A 21,369-nucleotide genomic window follows, 5' to 3' on the forward strand; every position below is an offset into this window, starting at 1 on the left:
AGGGCAAGTTGATAGGACCAATATTTTGGGAGATATTAGTAATTTTGGAATACAATAGCCTTACAATGGCCTTGACCAGAATCATAGGGCGCTTTCACACATCGTACTCCAGTCCGTACCGTTCTTGGATACATTCACACCTTTCCTGAAGATGTTGCATTCACACATGCACACCGCAGCCCGTGCCCAAGTACAAATGGGTGTTACAGGGCTGAAACAGTTGGTGGTGGTGTAGAAGGAATTCTGTCGCTATCCAACAAACGTGGAAGTCAGAGGAGGACAAACCCTTACCTGTCTGTTAGCCTGTTTGAGGCAAAGAGAAGCAGAGTGACCTTTGTTGTCCCTGATATATCACTGAGTGGTTTGTTTGATAAGGCGGGCAGGTGCTGCGTGGATCTGAGGTTTTTTCAGGAGACAAGAGGAGTGCCGTCTATGGCTTCCTGGTGCTTAACCCACTTCAGTTGTCAGAATGGTGATTAGGTCACTTCCGTTGTCCGGCACGGGTCGTATTCACACGGCAATGTACCATGCTGGAGTACGGGCAGTCCGGACCCAGGACTACCTTCTCAAATGGACTCAGGCACAGTACATGAGCACAGAACGGTTGCATTCACATGGATAAAATTAAGTGGACTTTGGGGTCCAGCGTACGTGGACACCGACTCGAGTATGGTGTGTGAAAGCGCCAATCATAGAATTGAAGTGGGTTACCTAGCAACAGATAAACAATAGGGCCACGTTGCCATGGTGTCAAATTTCGTGTGCTGAAACAGACATGCCAGCTGAGAGGTTATTCAGCTGAAAACGCCAGCGGAATTGACCAAGAAACTAAAGGAATGAACTGTGTCAGAGGTAAGTTTATTATCTACCACATCTGGAACCCACGGATCCCCATAGACCAATGCTCTAGTAAGCTCATAATTCTAATTCTAGTCTTATTGATTCCCCAGCAAAAATAACATATACTAGAATAAATTTCACTGTATAACAGTGTATTTTTGACATTTTAATTGGACTTGCTGTTTTAACAAGACAATGATTTAATCACGAACCTCCATTGTTCAGTAGATGTCTATATTTAAAAGAAAAAGAAAAGAAAAGAAAACCCTGGAGGGGCTTTGTTAAAAACAAACACTGACGGTAGTTATTATTGTCCCAAAGAAAGAAAAAATGCAAACAAAACAATGTCCATTGTTTTTCTAAGTGAAGACTCTACAGGGTTAACTGCAATAAAGTTATGTATAGACTTCAGGAATGTTGGAGATGGTGTGGAAATGTAGATTATTCACGCATGTTTTTGAAAATTTCAGAAAATCATTTAACTTCAGGTACTCTAGCTCTGTAGTTTTATTGAAGAAAGTGTTATGAGGAGCAACTGTTACCTTATTAATAAAAAAAGATATTGCAAGGAACTGTTGGAGTGTGGAGTCACTGACAATGGACCAGTAATTGACAATTACTGAAGATATTTTTACAACTGAAAAACTTACTGAGACTTCGAGAACCAAAACATGAAAAAGCAACAACTAACAAAACTCAAACTGGTGACGTGAATGAACAGACTGCATCCAGGACAAGACATAACCACTGTTCTGTGTGACACTGTTCAGTAAAAAAGGCATTTTATAAATAAATATTTAAGTCAAACAAGTGGCTTAGAAATGCAGAATGTAAAAAACTTCATATTTTTTAAGATGGTGCCTGTAGGACTGTCACAAAAATGACACTTGGCCAATAAATTGCCAGTGTAAACACAGGGGGGAATTTAACATAGCTGAGTGACTGTTGTATGATGAAGCTCAGTTGTGTGTGAGTGTGACATTCTGCTCCACTTCGCTAAAGTCACTGAGTTTGATCAACTCCATCTGGACAACAGGCATCACCAAAAAAACAAACACAAGTAGACGGCTGCTGAGGAAGAAAGTGATCCAGTCACAAGGCAACACTGATTTTATTTATATAAACACAAAAAGACCCTTCCTGGAAAGCATATGTCAGAGGAAGGTTAATTTTCTTGTAACATATGACATAAATATAAAATAAAATAAATATTAAATAAAATGGACAGCTGTATTAAGACGCGATGTAAACAAAGAAATGACTTGAGGAAAATTGATATGAAACAGAGACTAACTACAAACAATAAGAATGTTTGATACTTTGCCCTGAGAGGAATAATTATTCCAATTTTAAACAAGTCTCATTAATCACAAAATATAGCAAAACAGACTTAAGAATCCAGATACGCTGGCAGGAAAAAGTGAGTGCTTGGAAAAAATAGCCCTTTAATCATACAGAGGCTCTAATATTTCAGTCTTTCAGTAAATACAAAACCAAGCACGCTCACAGTCTCACATTTTGTGCTCACTTTTATAATCATTTTTTACAACCTCATAAAACCTGCTTATGTTCAAAACCATTTTTACATAGTGATAAATTACTCTTCTTCTCTTATCATAAAGTACATAAGTGTTTTTAATCTCAGTCATTTCTGAGTGGCTTGGAGGGTCCAGTTCTGTCGAGCCACATTGTGTGAGAAAAAAACCTGCAACGTAGCTCGGTTTCCTCTCCCACTTCAGTCCTCCTTGTCCATGAGTGAAATGGCATGGTCGGTCAGTGCACTTTGATTTGGAGGAATGCTTAGATCACACTGCAAACACGCTGAGGGAGCTGGTCTCATCTTTCAGACCCAGGATGCTGTAGGCTATCCTCTTCATGTGACCGGGCAACCGTACTCCAATATTCCTGATGTCTCTGAAAGGGAAAGATATTCGATAGCTTTAGAGTGAGCTAAAAACAATATGGACTCTGTTTTGCATTAGAGGCAGCAGTGGTAAGCAGAGGGTAAGGCAGCAGAGAATGAGAGGAATGATATGGGCAGAGGCGGAGTGGGGTATTCCTGCATTCGCTAACTGGATAACAAATGTTCAAGCAAATGAGAGCTCAATACTTTCTCTGTGTTGCAACAAAACGTGGCTTGGTGCCAGATAAATTACTGCGGCGTAGCAAAGCTGCACCTGTGCCATATGTGCACTTACTCATGCCTCAAGGCGAGCACTTGCTCCATGGTCGTGATTCCTGCGCGAGCGAAGCTGTCGTTGTACTGACTCATTTTGATGGACTCGAGCCACTCAGGCACCGACCTGAACATGGTACCATCACCGCCACTGGTACTGGGTAGGCGAATGGACACACTGTGAGAGACAAACGTATATGTAGATTACTCACTTAGTTTATTTACACAGAGTGCAGGGGATGATGTTTGAACAGAAAGGAACCAGTTTTACTGTCAACATACCGTGGATCAAAGTCGGCGATGGGTTTTAAAGACTCGGGGCTTCGGAGCAGTTTGTCTAAAATGTTGACGATGTCTGTGAAGCGAGGTCGCTTTGAGCGGTCGTGCTGCCAGCACTGTAGCATGAGCTGGTAGATCGCAGATGGACAGTCCATAGGAGCTGGAAGTCTGAAGGCTTCATTGATAGCCTTCATAACCTGAGGAAAGAGAACAGAGGGAAAGCAGTGAATAAATGTGAGGTTTATTTATGGCTGGTGGGACAGAAAAGGATTTGAACAGGAGGTGTGCCAAAAAGAGGCTGTTTTCTTTAGAAGAGAATGGTGGGAACTACACTTTATACATAAAAGATGACCTACATGGGCCAAAGTAATTATTTATTCACCCGTGACAGTTTGAAAAAGGTTGCGACAGATGAACCATACCTCATGGTTGCTCATGTCCCAGTAGGGCCGTTCTCCAAACGCCATAACTTCCCACATGACGATGCCGAAGCTCCACACATCACTGGCTGAAGTGAATTTCCTGTAGGCAATGGCCTCAGGGGCAGTCCAGCGGATGGGGATTTTACCTCCCTGATAGAAGAGAAACATTAACAAATCATATTTAACGGGTGAAGGGAGTGGAAACACAAGGCGCTGAAAGAGCAACAATTTAGTGTGGACACTTGAGAATGAAATCACCATTAGCAATTTGGAATTGGCTAGAAAGAGAAAAAAGCAGGGGTTATTCTCTGCTGTGATTTATAGCTGTTGAACTCACTCTGGTTGTGTAGGTGCCTTCTGCATCATCCTCCAGCACGCGAGACAGACCGAAATCAGACACTTTACACTCCAGGTTGCTGTTGACCAGAACGTTCCTCGCTGCCAGGTCGCGATGGACGTAGCTCATGTCTGACAGGTATTTCATACCAGCAGCTATGCCACGCAGCATTCCCACAAGCTGGTATGAAGGAATTTCTCCATCACGGTCCTAAATTTTAGACCAATAAATATTAAATCTACAACTCTGTTCAACACAGCACAATGTTTTTGTCAGTTTTACTTATAACTGTATACATTTCTATGATTTATAATTACACACTATTGTTTACTGCTGTTTAATTACTTGCTGAGCTAATCAGATCAGTATGAAACTCAAACCATGTAATGTTTAGTCGATTTACCTTCAGATACATGTCGAGAGCTCCGTTCTCCATGTATTCTGTCACTATCATAGCATGTTTGACTGAAAATAAAAAATAAGTCTCGGTTAGTAAATGAAATCTACACAGGCAAGTCACAGAAGTACATTTTTTGATGTATGATTTTTGCCAGATGTGAAAACTCACATTTGGTAACGACTCCCTCCAGGCGGATGATGTTCGGATGTGAGAACTGGCCCATGATGCTGGCCTCGCCCAAGAAGTCCTGCCTCTGTTTCTCTGAGTAGCCTGGCTTCAGGGTTTTAATTGCCACAGGCACCTCTCCTCTGGTGGGGGTCTTCATCACTCCTCGAAACACCTCCCCAAACTCTCCTAATCAGCAGAGGGACAACATGAGGGAATATTAGAAGGCAGCACTTTGAGAATTGAGTAAATGGACAGACGGTTGTTCACAAACACTCACCAACACCGATGACTTTTTGCTTGCTTATGAAGCCAGGATCAATTTCTGTGACAAACTTCTGGATGGCAATGTTAGGATCCTCATACATGTGTGGATCGACGTAAGTCTTCAGAGGCTTCAGCTGATCTGTGGAGGAAATATGGTCAAATTATTAAACATTGTAATACTGGATTTACATATATTTTTTCCACCAATATTTTATGGTAAACCTTTGCTGCATGTTTTGTTTTCTAACCTGTTGAAAAGTAGGGATCCTCAGGTCCTCCTCTGCCACGAGACCTCAGTCTCCTGAGAAGAAAGCATACAGTAAATAATCACAGTAAGACTAAACACAAAAAACAGACTGGCTTTGCGGTAATTGCAGGTCAGTCTCAGCTGCAAAAGACAGAGGCTGAACTCAATAACAGGACTGCCTTATTCCTGATAAACGCTCCATGAGCTGTCACACCAGAATATCCTTAATTTGCTCGAGCTTGTGGCACATGAACACACAGTCTGAAGGTCTGTAGATATCATTTATCTGAATGACATACAAAGAGTGTCGCCACCAACCTTTTACGCAGAAGCAGGACAGCCACCACAACAAGCAGAATAACCGCAATGCCAACTACAGCTCCCAGAACCATGGTGGAGTTGTTCTGGATTTGAGACTCTGCTGTGAAAATCATAAAAATCAACATATGAATCAACATAAGAATCTTAATTGTAATTGCAAACAGAAAACTGAGAAATGTGGTGTTTTTAAAGCTGTTGGTACCTAGTGGTGAAGTATGGAACTCGTACTCCTTGCTGTAACTGCCGGGGTTTCCCTCAGGACTAATAGCTTGAACTCTGAACATGTAAGTAGTGTCTGGGGAGAGGTCATTAATCTGGACTGAACTTTTCTCCAAAATCAGCACTGTGTAGGTGGTTACATCTTTTTCATTTTCATCTTCCTGTAAAGAGGAAATAAAAATAGTGGGATTTAAAATATTAACCAGAGACTCTCCTCTTTTGAATGTCTGACAACAGCCTTAAGTTTGAATAAGAAATGGGCAAACAAAAGGGCTCTCTGTCTTACTTTTCTGCGGTACATAAGCTCATAGCGGTGACTGATGTGGGCTGGAGGTCTGCGAGTCAAAGACCAGGACAGAGACAGACTGGTGGGGCTGCGCTCATCCAGATGGATAAACGTCACCTTGGGGGCATCTAATGGTTGGTGACAGACAGAAAGCAAAATAATGGTTAGTGACTAATCACACTCTTTGGAAAGGACATTTAGAAATGAAAGCCTCTGGGATTCAGTGGTCAGACTGTGGTTCTGTTTGAGCAGTAAGCCCTTCTATTGTACCTTTTAACATGCAATAAAGGGGTACGTGCTCACCTGTATAGTCCAGAGCAGTGGTGATAACTGCTGTCAGCCTCTTAGAGCTGTATTGAGACACGCCACTGTGAGCCTCCACGGTGAATGTGTAGTTGAGATGAGAATCCAGGTCACTGATGACGACCGCAGTGTCCTGCAGATCTGTAGAGCCCGGATCGAAGCGTATCTTGTCACTACACGGGATACACAACATTCCCTCACAGTGTTCGCACACCACGCTATATGTGAGGTCACTGCGGCCTCCGGTCACTAGAGGTGGACTCCAGGACAGCTGGAGCTTGCCCTCTGTTGACAGGGTGGTGGAAGTGAGGTCACGAGGGGCACTGGGCGGAGCTTTGGGAGAAAAAGAGACACCAGAGGACAGTTAGTTAAGAACAGATTACTCACAAACCACTGAAGCAAAAATACAGCATTAAAAAAAAAAAACTAATATGTGGGATAGAACTTGTCAACAGGTGCTCAGACATTAAGTATATAATCTTATAAATACATATATAGTAACATTTCCAACCCACAAAGGCATTCAAACCCAACAAAAGGCCCTAAACTAAAAACCTACCTTCCACTAAACCTGAAACCTAAGAAAAGGGTTATTGAAAAGCGTAACCAAACCCTAAAGTCTTTGAGTTACATAGCCTTTATATTCTTTTGTCCTTGCTCCCTTTTCAAACCTTTTTAATACTTATATGACATACATTTTCTAAGCATTTCAAGTAGACTAAAAATAGAAGTCCCAAGTAATTTCTAATATTCATTACTGATGTGTTTGTACATAGTCTGATGTTCAAAACTGAAAGTTTATAAGTTGACTTTTATAAGTGATCTGAGAAAAAGGTAGGGCTTTTACCAGAGCAGGGTGATGTCAGAGGGTCTGAAGGGGAGCGAAAGAAACCCTCCTCACATTCGCATTCAGTGGCACCGGCTGTGGAGGGTCTGGTGTTCTCCGGACAAACCTGACATAACTCGTTGGACACAGACGGCTTGAAGTATCCCGGTTTGCATGCTGTGGGCAACAGAGAATGGAACATGTTAACTTAAACATGACATATTGGAATAACTGTGACACAGACAAACACAGGAAGGAGTGACTGATCAAAACGCAAACAATGAAGCTCTCTCTGTAATACCAGGCCGTCCCACCTGACAGGAAGCATTTGTTATGAGTAACCTATAATCACAGGGTCTTTGTATCCAGAGGAATGAAAAGGGATTTCCCTGACGATCTGTCTCCACTCGCCTTTTTCGCCTAAAGGCCTGATCTCAGGTCACACTGCCAGTGTCAACCGGATGACAGCGGAGCATTAAATCCATCAGGTGATCTGATCTGCCTTTCTCTTGTGAACTCTTTACTTTGGAAGATAATATTTGTGTTTTTGCAAAAGGAAATGACACCTTGGACACTGGTAGAGTGTTTCAGGACAAAGATAAACAGCTTTCCAGGGCATGGGAGGTTAATGAACATGCAGACTGGACAGAAACCAGGGTGACTGAATTGCAGAGCTGCAAGCCAGTCTGAGGCTGATGTTTCCTCCCTTTCTTCCTTCCTTCCGCTAACCCCTGACACCAGTCGCAAATTACAACATGCAAGGTCGAATACTTTTAAGACACAAGAATCAGGAAGAGGAAAAGCTGCTGGAGACGAGTATGATTTCAGTGCTTATGGAAACAGATGCACATATTTTCTGACAGTGATGGAAAAAGGCTCTGAGCACAGTAAAAACTGTACAATAATGGATGGTATGAAAGATCTCCTGCCTCTGCTTTCAGTCTGCCGTCTCCCTAGGGAGCTACCTTTCATCTGGCCCCTGTGCTGGTGGCCAAAGGAAGGGGTCAAGTGAACCCTGGGCTGAAGACGTAGTCGCATTACTTCCCCACAAAGGCAGAAGGACCTTTGCACTCCAAGTAATGCCTTGGCGGAGGAGAAGGAGCAGGTTGAGTCTGAGCAGGAGGAATAAAGATGAATAGATGGAGGGTGGGGGATGGGGAGAGGTCTGGAGCACCAACAGAAGTTCTCTCTGGGGAGTCACTTGGCGGGTCTGGGGGTGTAGTCGAGGTCTTTTCGCATAAGAAAAGGAGGCCAGCTCATTTCATCTTGAGCTGAAGCAGCAGGACTTCTGTCACGTACCAAAGAAACTCCAGCCCTATTCATCTATTGTCCCTGAGATTGGACAGAGTGGTGCCATAAATATGTTGCACTCTTCATTACACCAAACGGCGGCATGTGTGTAGTGTATAAATACAAACACTGTTACTGCAACAAACAGCCAATACTTAATAATTTCTTTAGGGGTGTCTTTTTTGCTTCAAATCTATGTATTTTTAGTGTGTCTGAAAGGAAGGGAATTGGCTGTGTTTTTCTGAAAATAACATTTTTAATCATTGCAAAATGTGTGTATCCATTTCATTGATAAGTAGATTGTTTTATGTTTTTTAAGTTGAAGATAATAGCATTCATAAATAATGCAAAAATGCACAATTTCTAGTCAAATACCAGCAATAACAAAAATTCACAGTATCTAAGATGAGGAAAACACATGGAAAATGTTATAATTTTTTTTAATAATTGACCCAAAACTTCCATTCAACTAACTTTTATTCTCACTTGTTGAATGGGATGGTGCATCTCATTGTTTCACACACCTTTTGACTAAAGCACACATGTGAAAAGGACTCGTGTTCCGCACTGGTGCATCTGCTAATGGAATCTGTTTTTTGCTCTTTGTGTTGACCCATTGTTCTAATGAGTGGGAACATGGATTAGGGAGCTCGTTGCGTGTGTTAACAACCGGATGAAAGAGCAAAGAGAGGCAAAGCGGGGCATGTCATTGGCTAACAGCTGTCCTGTTGCTCTACTAATCCTCTTGACTAAATTACACTCCACACCTAACTAAGCAGCCACGAAACTAACCATCCTCATGCACCAACTGTCGACTTGCTCCCCACCCTCCGACCAAGGACAACCTGCTTATTTGTGTCAGTCAGCATTCCTCCTCATCTCCCATACTTCCTTTTCCCACAACAGTTGTGCTCTTCAGTGGAATCCACATCAGGCCCCGAGCCTCTAAGGATATCACTTTTCTCTTGTAAATGTAAAGTTGGAATGAGGCTGTATTACACCAAATGAAACTAGAAGCAACATGTTTCCTGTATCCTATTCATCAGATCATCCTCCAGCCTTTGGAATCATAGTTTCTCCTATCATAAATATTTCCTTTTCTCATCTCCCTGCCAACTTCCGCTTCAGGTGCATGGCTCAGAGTCCACGACTGGTTACAAACCTCACAGTCTGGGACATTCCTCTGCTTTTGTGTCTTTCTCTGTCTCTGTTTTTTTTTTTTTTTTTTTTTTTCAACCTCAGAGCGAGATTCACTCTTTGAAGTGCAGGACTGTGTTATTATCTATCAGAGGTATGAATGATCTGTTCATTTGCAGGGGTAGCTTCCAAGAAGAGGCCGAACTCAGCCCGTCAAGGTGACTCGGACCATCAGGAGTCATAAACCACAGCCTGACTCAGTCTAACCTCTGATAGGCGTGTCATCCCCTTCCCTGTAATCTGTGGTTTCTGTCGCCTTGGCAACTGAAGCAAACAAATACTTGCGAGGAGAAGACACACCACTCAGGTACTCATTCTGACACATTCACACGGCCCTTCCTTTAGTCAATCAGTGCTGTAGGTGACGCGAGGGTGAAAGAATGCCTTTCAGAAATCCCCGCAACATACTGTGCCCTGCCTCCCTCCTTCCTCCTTTCTCTGTACCCTCTCTCCTCCCACGCTTCCTCCAGACAGTTCAGCACACCACACCCCATGAATGCCAAAGAACAGCCAACTTCCACCCAAACAGTAGGAGCACATACAGTAAGACAACCGCAGCTGTGTCTTTAACATTAATAGGTTTTGCACAGACTCTTGAATCCACTAACACTTCTTTCTGGAGGGCAGTGCATACTCCAAAGTTTTTGCATTCTTTACGTTATTTTTGGTGTAAAACACAGGAATAGACAAAAACCACAAAATATTTAAAATTCCACTTTTTGTGTTTTGTTTCTTCCCTTGTAAATCTCTTTTCTCACCTCTATACCAAATATTTTAGTAATACCATACAATGAGTAAATCTTTTAAATAAACAGCTAATAAATGATTAATTAAGTACATATGCTGACTGAGTTTATTTTTGTCACTTCTTCTGTATGAAAGGAATTAAATATAGAATCAACATGTGTAGAAGAGAACATTTGCTTTTGTTTTGTTTTTCCTTGTAGACAATCGCCTCAAGCCATCAACCTTTACAGTAACATAACCTCAGCCCTGCCCCATTCCTGAGTCCTGAGAAAAGAGAGAAGGCAGCGGAAAGAATGAGCTATTGAGCAACAGGTAAAGAGATGATACACCAGCGATACAGGAGACTGTTAAGCCACAGTTGAAATATTCGCAGTCATTTTTATCTCCACCTTATGGAGCAATCCATGGTTGCCACAATACAAAACAAACAAGTTCAGGCATCTCCCCTGATTCCTCCTCTTCCCATTCTTAATCCTGTTGCAGCTATCCTACTTCACTACAGATATGGAGTGTTTTTGTGATGATTAACATTCCTCTGAGCTCATTTCTCCCACTTTGCCAAAGTAGTGGCTGGAGGTGTTTCATTTATTACAACTCACATGGCAACATAAACTTGTCTCACTTGAATGCGTGGCATATTTTCAGCAGTGCTTACCTTGGCAAGAGTCCCCGGTAGTTTCGTAGCCAGCAAGACACTGGCACTGGCCCACAGGAACCACCCATTCACCGTCAGCTGTGCAGTAGATGCGTGGGGTGGCCTGACTGACGGCATTCTCCACACAGGATCCTTCCACCTCCCTCAGAGTATCTGCCACTGTCTCTGGGAACACTGCCAGGCTCTGCACTGTGGATGGACACGTCTTGTAGTACACCCTGACTGAGAGCAGAGCCACACAGGCGCCCATGTCCTGAAAAGCCAGGTAGAACCCTTTCCGCGACAGAGGTCCCACTGTCCTCGTCTCAGTGTTGACCTTCAGCACACGACCCCGTGTGATCTCATCAGGGGCGATGGTGGCCACTTTGCGGAAGTGGCCTGTCCGGAAGTTGGTTCCCACGTCGGCATCGGCCTCTGAGATGAAAAGGTTGAATGTCTCTTTGCAGGATACTGAAGCACCACCAAAAGTGTTGCAGTCTCTCACAACAAATCGTAACTCCACAGAGACCCGTGTTGTCCCTGGGCGCCTCTGAATGAATGTTGTGCGGAGCCAGTTATCTTGTTCAGTGGATTCTATGTTACAAACACTGTAGGTATACAGAAGTGAGCCATTCACCACTGTTTGGACTATCTCCCACTGTAGCATATAGAAAAAAAGATAAAGATAGAGAACAGTGATCAGTTTAAGGGGCAAAAGTCACTTTTACAAAGCAACATTAATGACAGGAGAAAAACCTCTTTTCCAGAATAAGTACTGGTTCGAAAGCTTTGTTCTGGCCAAAAAAATGACTGATGAGACACCTCCTCTTTCATGTTGAGAGAGGCTCATAAAGTGAAAAAGTGAGCAGGAGTTTTTTTCCACACATTAAGATTATTGGCCTGGACATGTGCTGTGCTGACGACGTGTGTGGTTTTCCACTAACGCACAAGAGGGTCCATGTGTGTGAGGCAGACGCAAGTCCAGCAAACACTGTAGTAGAACACCAGCTAACGTTTATGGCAGTTAAATAAGCTTTATGAGAAAATTGCAAAGACTCAGCAGAGAAATTGGCAGTAATTAAGACTTTTTAAGAGAGGAAAGTAATGACGAGAAGAAAGATTAAAAGCCTCCATTTAACACCTCACATGTTAGTACTACTGGTGTGCTCCTGAAACTAAAACAGATTCCCATTATGTTCACTGTTAAAGAACAGTAATTTTATTTTTTTTTTTCTTTTCAAAACAACATCTTTTCTATTTGAAAAAGTCAAATTAAAACCATAGTCCTTTATGTAGCTTTATGTATACTTCAGGCAGCCCATGTTAATTACCATCCGACTTCTATTGTCTACTGAGAGTGTTAGCACTGAATTTATAAGATAAAGTATTCAAATATGTCTTCTAAACCAAGATCACATACTTTTAATCCCAGTGATAATCATCTCAAATTGCACGTACTAATTTAAACAGATTTAACAAGTAGACAAAGTAGGATGTGCACAAAGAAGACGTGATAGAGAGGCGGAAATCCTCTCCGATAAAATGAAAATCCTAGGATCTTTGAGAACAGTCACAAATGAAATGAAGCCCACACAGTGGAAGTGGCCATGTCCTGTTACTTTTTTTAGATGTAAAGCCACTGAACTATAGATAGAGGGATGGTTCTCCACATATGGCGCAGTATTTCTGTTTCTTACGTCTTTATACCAATCTCACTGGTGTCACATCTGAATTTAAAGACGAATCCCAGGAAAAAATCCCCAAATTATTGAGTTTTCTGGTTTGGTATTGGAATGAAAACAATCTACTGGGACTGTGCTAGATGCATTTTGGTACTGTAAATTTAAATGTAGGTTGAACTTTGACATTTTAATGGCATTCATAAGTTCTTTATGAAAGGGTAGCGTTAACACAAGACTAGCTGAGCTCTGCCAAACCTCATAGCTGCCACTCATTCCATCTCTCCCAGAAATCTTTTTCAGTCGACCGAATGAACAGAAAGAGACCTCAGTTATTGTTACTAAGCCATATTCTCACAGCAGCTAATCTTCAGCCTCCTTTTCTCTATCTGTTGTCTTAAACAGAGAAGAGTTTCAAGTCCTGAACCTGAAGTCTTAAAAATGCCTGTTGAGGTATAAATACTCACTCCGTTCTCATATGGCAACGTCAGCCACCCCAACTCTCCTCCTGAAGCTCTCATATCCAGCAATACTTCTACAGGGACAAACAGAAAAACACATGACGTGAGTCTTGACAACCAAAGAAGCACCAATACATTGGTTTAAAAAAAAAAATCTAAGTATAGAATGATCATTTATTAACTTCAATTAATACATTTTATCAAAGAGTAAGTATACATCTTTGACAGGTCTTTGTATGTTTTATTAATTTATAGAACTATTATAAGCTATGGATTAAATATTAATCATTAATAAATCAAACAGACCAAGTGTGTTTAAGTCATAAATAATTAGAAATAAATACGTGTGGATGGTAGCCTACAATAAAATCATCTGCCTTGATCTCTGGGGCCAACAGCTTTATGGGGGGCACATGCCATGCTTTGACACTATAATAAGGCATGTCAGTCTGATTCAGGACTTCATTGACCGTGTCCTCCAGGTCCAGGATACAGCACTAATAATGTCTGAGAAAGGCGTGGGCAGTTAGATTACCATGACGGGGGAAATACATGAATCTGCACAAGGAGTTCAACTAAAGTGATATGTTGGGGCAGAACACAGGTGGCCCTTAAAGCTCACAAGGGTCTATGATACCACTGGTCTACACCATTTTTTTTTTTTTTTAAGATATTTCCTGCCTCAGAGATTTAATGTGCTAAATCTTACATACTTTTTAATAAGATTAATTGGATAACAAATAGCAAAAGTGCAGGTTAGTTGCTGTTTTCAGTGTATACAATAAAGTGTTATTACACATATATTGGTGTATGTACATTAATACAACAGATTTATCAACGTTCCAGTATAAAGAAGTTGCCAAGTGAATGTTTTGTCATTTATAGACAGCATTTTGAAGTAGATCTAGTAGCTCAGAGATAAACATTCAGTTTGAGTAAAACCCATTCTCTCACTAATTGACAGAATTTCACATTTTGACTCATGACTGAAACTTAAGCCAACCAGCATTTTTAACTTTTTATTTATTTATTTATTTTTATTTGTGGAAAAAAAAATAACTTGGTGAAGTTTCACTACTTTTGTTCTGGAGGCTTTTACTCGTAGACCAGTGTAATCTACCAATAGAAAAGTTCTGTATAAAACTGACAGAAAGAAGCCATGGCTTAATCCTTTATGGCATTAGTATAGGAACATACTATTATACTAGTTTATACATCTAGTTTAAGAAATATTCAAACAGCTTATAAAAGTAAAACAAAGACGGTTTTTTCAAGAGGAATTTTAACTATCCAACCAAAAAGTTTAACAGCAGAAGTAAAGCCATAAATCACTTATAACAGACTATGGAATTCCAACCTCCTGACTCATGAGGTGCCTCTCTGTTTTCTCACAACTTTACAGCTTCAAAAGTGTATCTACTTACGTTCTTTCGACTGGAAACTGAAGATAACTTGGTTAATAAATAAAAACACGAACACGTTGACCCGACGGAGCTCCATGGTTCCACACTCTAAACCCCCTGAAGCCTGCGGTCCGTCCGTACGTCCGTGCGTCCCCTCTCTGTCTCTGCCAAATACTTGACTCCACCGGCTGAGTGAGCACGAGCCCACAGCCCATTGAGAAACAGGTGGCGTCATAGCCCCGCCCCTGACCCTTTGGAATGAGGAAGTACTCCATGTATGGTGACTTGGGGGCGGGGCTATGGCTCTCGGGCCGCACCTGTTTGATGAAGACGGATGTAGGCTTCATAAACTGCACAGTCATTTACTGCTGGAGTGTTTGACTAAATACCAGTGTAAATATACTCAGTATCATTTTATCCTCATTTAGAATAAAAAAAAAAAAAAAATTCCACTGAACCTTAGGAAAAGTACAGTTTCATTGGCCAATATATCAAGTTGACATATAAATATTCAGCTGAGTATGCTACTTATTACACATAATAATTATATGTTATATTTAATAGTGGCAGATATCTAATATTATTTTTAAATGACCGTATTTTAGATTTTTTTTCTTTTATGTCGTTTTCCATTTTTTAAAAAGTAATGTTATCTACATCAGTCCAATCTTGAATATGGAAGAATAGAATCACAATCTTTATTGTTGCTAAACAAAAATTACAACTAAATTGCCATAAGTCCCCTTCAGAGCAAAGAAAGCAATCTAACTATCTTATTAAACTTTTTTTTCTATGCACAAAAATAATTTTAAAAAGAAATTACTAATACGTAAATCAGTGTAAAAAAAATATGGGCTATATCAGAACCAGAATTAGAGCACTTTGATGATCCCTTGGGGAAACTGGTTTTATCACAGTTGCTTCAGTCAAGATCAGAAATATCAGATATCAGCATGCAAAGAATTTCAATAAAGTAGAATAACTTTTTTTTTTTTAATGACTAAAATATAAATCAAAAATAAACAAACTAAACAGGCATGCAATTAAACAGATTGTCCATTCAGTGCAGATATTATAGCAGTAAAAGGTGCAGTTAAATAGTTTTATACATATGTATTTGCATGTACGTGTGTCTAAAAACAAGACAAGTGTAAAGCAGTCAAGAAAGTGGAAATAATCTAAATGTCTTAGCAAAGATGAACTGATAAATTAATATTAATATAAGATATGTTTAGTTGAGTTTGGTGTTTCTGTGTTTATTTCTTACATGTTTCTGTTGCATAGGCATGGTAAGACAGAATTTTGGAGTTTCGGAGTTGCTTTATTGTATTAAGTGAAGATGCGTCATTAACTGAAAAACAATACAGACAAGAAGTAGTCATTTTTGCAACTTTTATGAAATCATATCACTTGTTGCACATGCGTTGAGTTTCTGTGTACATAACTTTTTGAGGCCAGTTCGTTAAAAACACACAAAGTAGGTTTTTAGATTCTCCAAATTCTACTTCATCTAATTCTAATTCTTCACATCCATTGACTTCAATGTATTTATGTAACTATATGTCTAAACATGTTATTATGTGTTTTATGGACTCTGGAATTTGATGTTTGATGATGAATGTGTCCATTGAGTTACATTTAGAAAGTGTCAATAACGCAGTGCAAATATTTAGCATTCTAAAATGAAAGTGTTTAAGATGAACAATCTTTTTTGAACGTCTTCCAAGTAATTGCCTGAATCCCCTGCATCTCATCCAGGACTTGTCTTTCCCACGACTGGTAAAGGAGGGGTCAAGTGGGGGGGTGGTCTAGTATGAATATATGACTACTAATGAGACATTCCTAATAAAGAACCTTACAATTTGGGTATGAATATGTGACCACAAAGACGCTGTGACAATAGCATCACCTAGCAACTCTTATCTGGAGGAATTTTAGAGTCAAGTCTTCTATGTGAAGCTGTGTGTACTTGGAAAGAAGAGCCCCTCAAGCCCAGGCCCAAACACTGCAAGCCATCCTGACAAACCCTGAAACTCTGACCCCCCCAAAAAATTAACTGAAGAGGCAGACATTGTCTTGTCCAACGTTACCATACACGGGCATTAATCATACAACAGACGGGATGAAAGATGCTGGTAAAAAAAGATAGATTAACAAGTTAAGTGTGGGTTTAATTGTGCCTTTCTGACCTTTAAATGACAATCAATTTAACGGCTTCCAACGTGTAATGTGATAAATGTCTGTTTAACATGTTTTTAACATTTAGAGGAGGAATAAGGGAAAGCACAAGGCTGACATTATTTAATTATACAGTGGAGTTAAAAAGAAGAGTAATGTCATGGTTTTACTGAACAAACTGCTTTTAAAGACATTTCATCAATTTTAAGTCACATTTTATTTAAATAGTAATTGTTTTATTGTTATTTCTTTTTCCTTTCTTTCTTTCTTTCTTTCTTTCTTTCTTTCTTTCTTTCTTTCTTTCTTTCTTTCTTAACAATTCATTTATTTCTGTGAATTGCAATGATTGTGGTAAAAAAAAAAAATTATCAGTTACTTAGCCTTGTAAAAGTAGAACAGAATGACATTTTTCCCTCTTCCTGTTCCTTTTTTGGTCATGAAACATGTTATAGTTTACATTATGCTTTTTGTTTGTGAAGTTAGTCGTGGAAATTACACTGAAATGATGAACTGCAGCTGAACTGAAAAGTATGTTTCAGTCATTTAACTCAAAACATCTCCTCTAAAGGGGCTCCCAGGAAAACCCAAACTGTGGTATGTTAAATCTCACAAAGTGTCAGCACCATGCTTTAAGATATCCCTCACTTTCAAATTATTCGACACACTTTGTTTTGAGTGTGAACCGCCACTTGAAGAGATCGTCCATCTTAAGCACTCAAGCAGGCCTTTCTCCCCTTTCTGTAATAGTTTTGATACTCACTGAGGTACGGAAAGGTGTTATCCTCAAGTGTGTTAAAGCTTGGACTGTGAGAAGTGGTTTCTGTTGTCATCGAGTTCTCGGAGGTGTCAAAGGTTAACACCCTCTCTAACACACAAGTATGCAAATGCTTTCATTACAATACAGGGTTCTTTTTATTCGCCTAACAACCTAACAGAGCATGTGTCCTGCTGGAGAGTGGACTGAGGCCTCAACGTGCTCAGCTCTTTGGGTGCTCAAACCCCCCACCCCCTCCTCTGGTCTCCAACAGGGCGATGACAACACAAAAGTACTTCACACTGGGGGCTGGGCTTGCATTTTGTGGGTCAGTGAACAGCGGCTGAAGCAGCACCGCCATGTCATTCAGACCCTGCTCCCCTCACTCCCCCGCTTTCCTACACATCTCGTGGTATCAGCAAACAGGGAGGTGGACCACTGTTGAAAGCACCATGGAGTTTTTGTGTACTGCCAACATAAAATACACCTACTGTTTTCTTCTGTTCTCCCCGAGAGGGCCTCCTCATTAAGAAATGATGGATTCGTCGCTTTATTTAAACATTTCCATGACTAACCACTCCTGTGTGTATAATCTGTATTTGTGAAGGACTTTAAAAATCTAATCCAAATATTTGCATTGAAATTCTGGCTCCAAAGATTTTTCTTTTTTTTTTTTGTGATTACAACCATCAAAAAATCTACTTGTAATGAAAGAGTGAAGTAACAGCAAACCATCCAAAGAAAATATTTATATTTCAAGTTTTTGAGTTGATCAACCTCTGTGATTTAACCCTCATAGACCTTGAACTACTTTGTGGCGACTTCCAAATTGATATTTCTTGATATCTAACCTTTCCTAGGTCATTTATCACCATTAGATACAATATTATCCATGTATTTCACATTTTTCTATGAAAATCAGTTAGTCTCCTATATTTAATTGACTTGTCATGCAGATATCATAAATGCTAAGAGTGAATCCACTCAGAAAACACAGAAAACCTAAAAAAAAAAAGTGACTTTTCTGCAAAATATATCATTAACTGAACATCAAACTACATGGGTTTTACTGATGAATCAGTGTTGCTCACCATGACAGTCTATATTCACTGCGGAGCCTCTGAACGTCCAAAAAAAAAAATAAATACTCTTCTGATACTATTGAAAGCTGAGAAATTGCATTTTACCTGAACTATTTACATGTATTGATAGGATTAATGGTTGAAAACTTATTAAACATTTTGGATCTAAAATAGCTTTAAGATTTAAAACAGCTCTGCTCGTTTATAAGTCTCTCCATGGTCCAGCACCAAAGTACATCTGTGACATGTTGGTCCCATATGAACCATCTCAGACCCTGAGAACCTCAGGAACTGGTCTTCTGCTGGTGCTCAGAGTCAGGACTAAACAGGGTGAAGCTGCATTTCAGTTCCATGCAGCTAAACTCCGGAACAGTCTTCCTGATGACATGAGACAGACCTCTACTCTGACAATGTTTAAGTCCAGGCTGAAAACAGCTCTGTTCAACTGTGCATAGAACAAAGGGTTCTATCTGCACTCTTCAATTTTACTTTCTTTCAATTGATTATTATTTATGTTTTATTGATTATGTTTTAATTGCAATTGTGTGTTTTTAACCTGTCTCTTTTCCATTTTTGTAAAGCACTGTGAATTGCCCTGTGTATGAATTGTGCTATACAAATAAATCTGCCTTGCCTTGCCTAGATCAGTATATGCTGTTGGGTTTTGCAGCTATTTTGGTCTTTAAGGGTTAATATATATAACCAATGTAAGCAGTGAGTGAGGAGAAAAGGATAGGCAAAAAATAAGCTTTTGCTTCTAGCCTATTCTTTTTTTTTTGGTTTTTGTGTTTATTGTGGTTGTTGTACTGTGTGTGGCGATTAATGTACAAACAAAAAATAAACTATTCATTCATTCATTCATTCATTCAAATAGCCACTTAATTTCACTTAGCTTTTTATTTTAAAAATGTCCTGCACCACATTTTTCAGATAATGCTGTGGGCTTTAAAAGGCTTTTATGAGTTCAGGAAGGAAGTAGGACCTTTAAACCCACACAAGTGTGTATGTAATCCTTCAGTTTATCTGATACCATAAAAATCACACTATCTCAAATTATGCTTTGTCGCTGAACCAAACAACCATGAGCTGGGATATCTTAGCTGAACAAACACCACACTGTTCAACAGACTTTAAGGAAAATGTACTGTGAATTGTTCAATTCACTACTGCGGTGATATGACACAATACACAACAATTTACTGATAAGACCCACACAAAACACATGGCAGAAACCAAAATATTTGAAGTCACTAATCTCTGCATTCCAGATTTAATTCAGACATATGATGTATCTCACCAAAACCCACTATGAAACCATACATCGTATCTGTGTACTTGACCATACCACCAGGCCCAAATCACTGTCCTTTTGTGTCCCTTATAAGGAATGAATGTTGCAGAGGCCTCTTCATTCTGCATGCAGCCTCTGTTGTCTGGATTCTGAAAAGCCTGTGCATTGTTTTTTCTCCATGTCCTCAGTCATCTCAGTCTAAAAGCTCCACATGCCACCTCTGAAAACCTTTTTGAACTGGAATTTGGGGAGGGTATCTCTTGTTTGTGCGGGACATGTTCAGAGACTAAAGAAAGAGCATGCTCTGACAAGTTTCTCTCTTATGAACTCTAGAAATGTGAGAATGTGGGTAAAAACACAAGAGTATTACTCAGACGTGGGTTAAGTCCATTTGTGGCTTCACTCTGATCCGTCATCGTCGCCGCCTGCATTGGCATTGACCTCGTGCATCAAAGGATGAAACAAGACGATATTTTAGAAGGAATCAAAAGACAGACGACAGGAGTGTCAAACATAAGAAATAGAAAACCAAAGCTAATTATCTTGAAGTTACATATCAAATAACTAACAACAAAATAACTTAGGTTAACAAAGAGTCACTCATGAATCAGCTTTTGTTCCTTCACTCTCTGTATTATGTTCTCATATTAGTATGTAGTGAATTGTGTATTCAAATTTGTCCCAGACTGTGGTCACTATAATCCTCGCCGTCTGGCAAGGGAACGGGGGTGAGGGATGACTGAAAGTGAAATCTCCTCCAGTAAAGACCCGTGTTAAATGTAAAGGGTGTTGGCAAGGGGGCCTAATAAAGATGACAGCACACATTCATATGCATTCGTTTGTGTGCTCAGCTTGACGAAGTCTGCCTCGCAGGCTTAACAAAGGAAAGGAAGGAAGCCAGGGGCTGAGTCGAATGCCGAGGGGGTGTGGGGTAACGGCACACACTCGCATACACCCACTCGCACAAACACACAGCGGCCTACAGCTTGCGTCCTGTGGTCTCTAAGGTCTGCGGTTATAGCAGTGACAGCTGGGCTAGCACACTCTGCATGGGCTCATTCTCTTTAGTGGCAGACCCCTCCCCAACACACACACACACACACACACAGATGCATGCACGGTGGACGCTCCATCCTGTTTGCTGTTTACATTTCACAGTGGCTGGCCAACTTGGGAGGGCTTTACAGTGTGATCACAGGCATTACAGCTGTTTGTAAGGTGGTGTTGTGTTTGTCTGGGTACTTGTGTGTAGTCCAGGTTATAATTAAAAAAACAACAAAAAAAAAAAAAAGAAACTACTGGAAGTTCATACAGTGACTTGTTCAAATGAACTTTCTATGGAAGCACAAAGGATCTATGTTTTAACACCAGAAGTATGTCTCAATTTCAGCTGTTAATATACCTTATGTTGCGACCATGCAATTGCTGAGTTAAGGTGTGTGCTTTAACAACCACAACTGTTAAGAGGAGGCAAAGGGAGGACCAGAAGGGCTGACTGGCAGTGTGGTCCACAACAATCACATCAGTATTTGGCCAAAAGGGCACCTGTTTTGTCTGAGGTAGGC

The 21,369-nt window shown here is 40.3% G+C and overlaps 1 protein-coding gene across 1 annotated transcript; it reads right to left on the bottom strand.

The window, feature by feature from the left end:
• Positions 1-1,927: 1,927 nt before the first annotated feature.
• Positions 1,928-14,684, bottom strand: epha2a (eph receptor A2 a). The gene is made up of 17 exons (XM_030135178.1): positions 14,521-14,684; positions 13,103-13,170; positions 10,978-11,614; positions 7,110-7,265; positions 6,263-6,595; positions 5,960-6,087; positions 5,657-5,834; positions 5,452-5,554; positions 5,135-5,187; positions 4,900-5,025; positions 4,623-4,808; positions 4,458-4,519; positions 4,055-4,264; positions 3,718-3,867; positions 3,299-3,492; positions 3,039-3,194; positions 1,928-2,754 (listed from the first exon to the last, which is right to left on the bottom strand). The coding sequence occupies exons 1-17, from the start codon at positions 14,594-14,596 to the stop codon at positions 2,646-2,648; spliced, it is 2,925 nt and encodes a 974-aa protein (XP_029991038.1). The 5' UTR covers positions 14,597-14,684; the 3' UTR covers positions 1,928-2,645.
• Between the last annotated feature and the right edge of the window lie 6,685 nt (positions 14,685-21,369).

The sequence above is a fragment of the Sphaeramia orbicularis genome, chromosome 5, assembly GCF_902148855.1.
Source record: "Sphaeramia orbicularis chromosome 5, fSphaOr1.1, whole genome shotgun sequence".
Lineage (NCBI taxonomy): Eukaryota > Metazoa > Chordata > Actinopteri > Kurtiformes > Apogonidae > Sphaeramia > Sphaeramia orbicularis.

Excerpts from the sequence above, each read along its gene's own strand:
- epha2a (XM_030135178.1), bottom strand. The coding sequence starts at position 14,596 with ATGGAGCTCCGTCGGGTCAACGTGTTCGTGTTTTTATTTATTAACCAA. Across the intron at positions 11,615-13,102 it reads CGTTGCCATATGAGAACGGA|TGGGAGATAGTCCAAACAGT; the intron begins GTGAGTATTTAT and ends TATATGCTACAG. Across the intron at positions 3,868-4,054 it reads AAGGCACCTACACAACCAGA|GGAGGTAAAATCCCCATCCG; the intron begins GTGAGTTCAACA and ends CTCTTCTATCAG.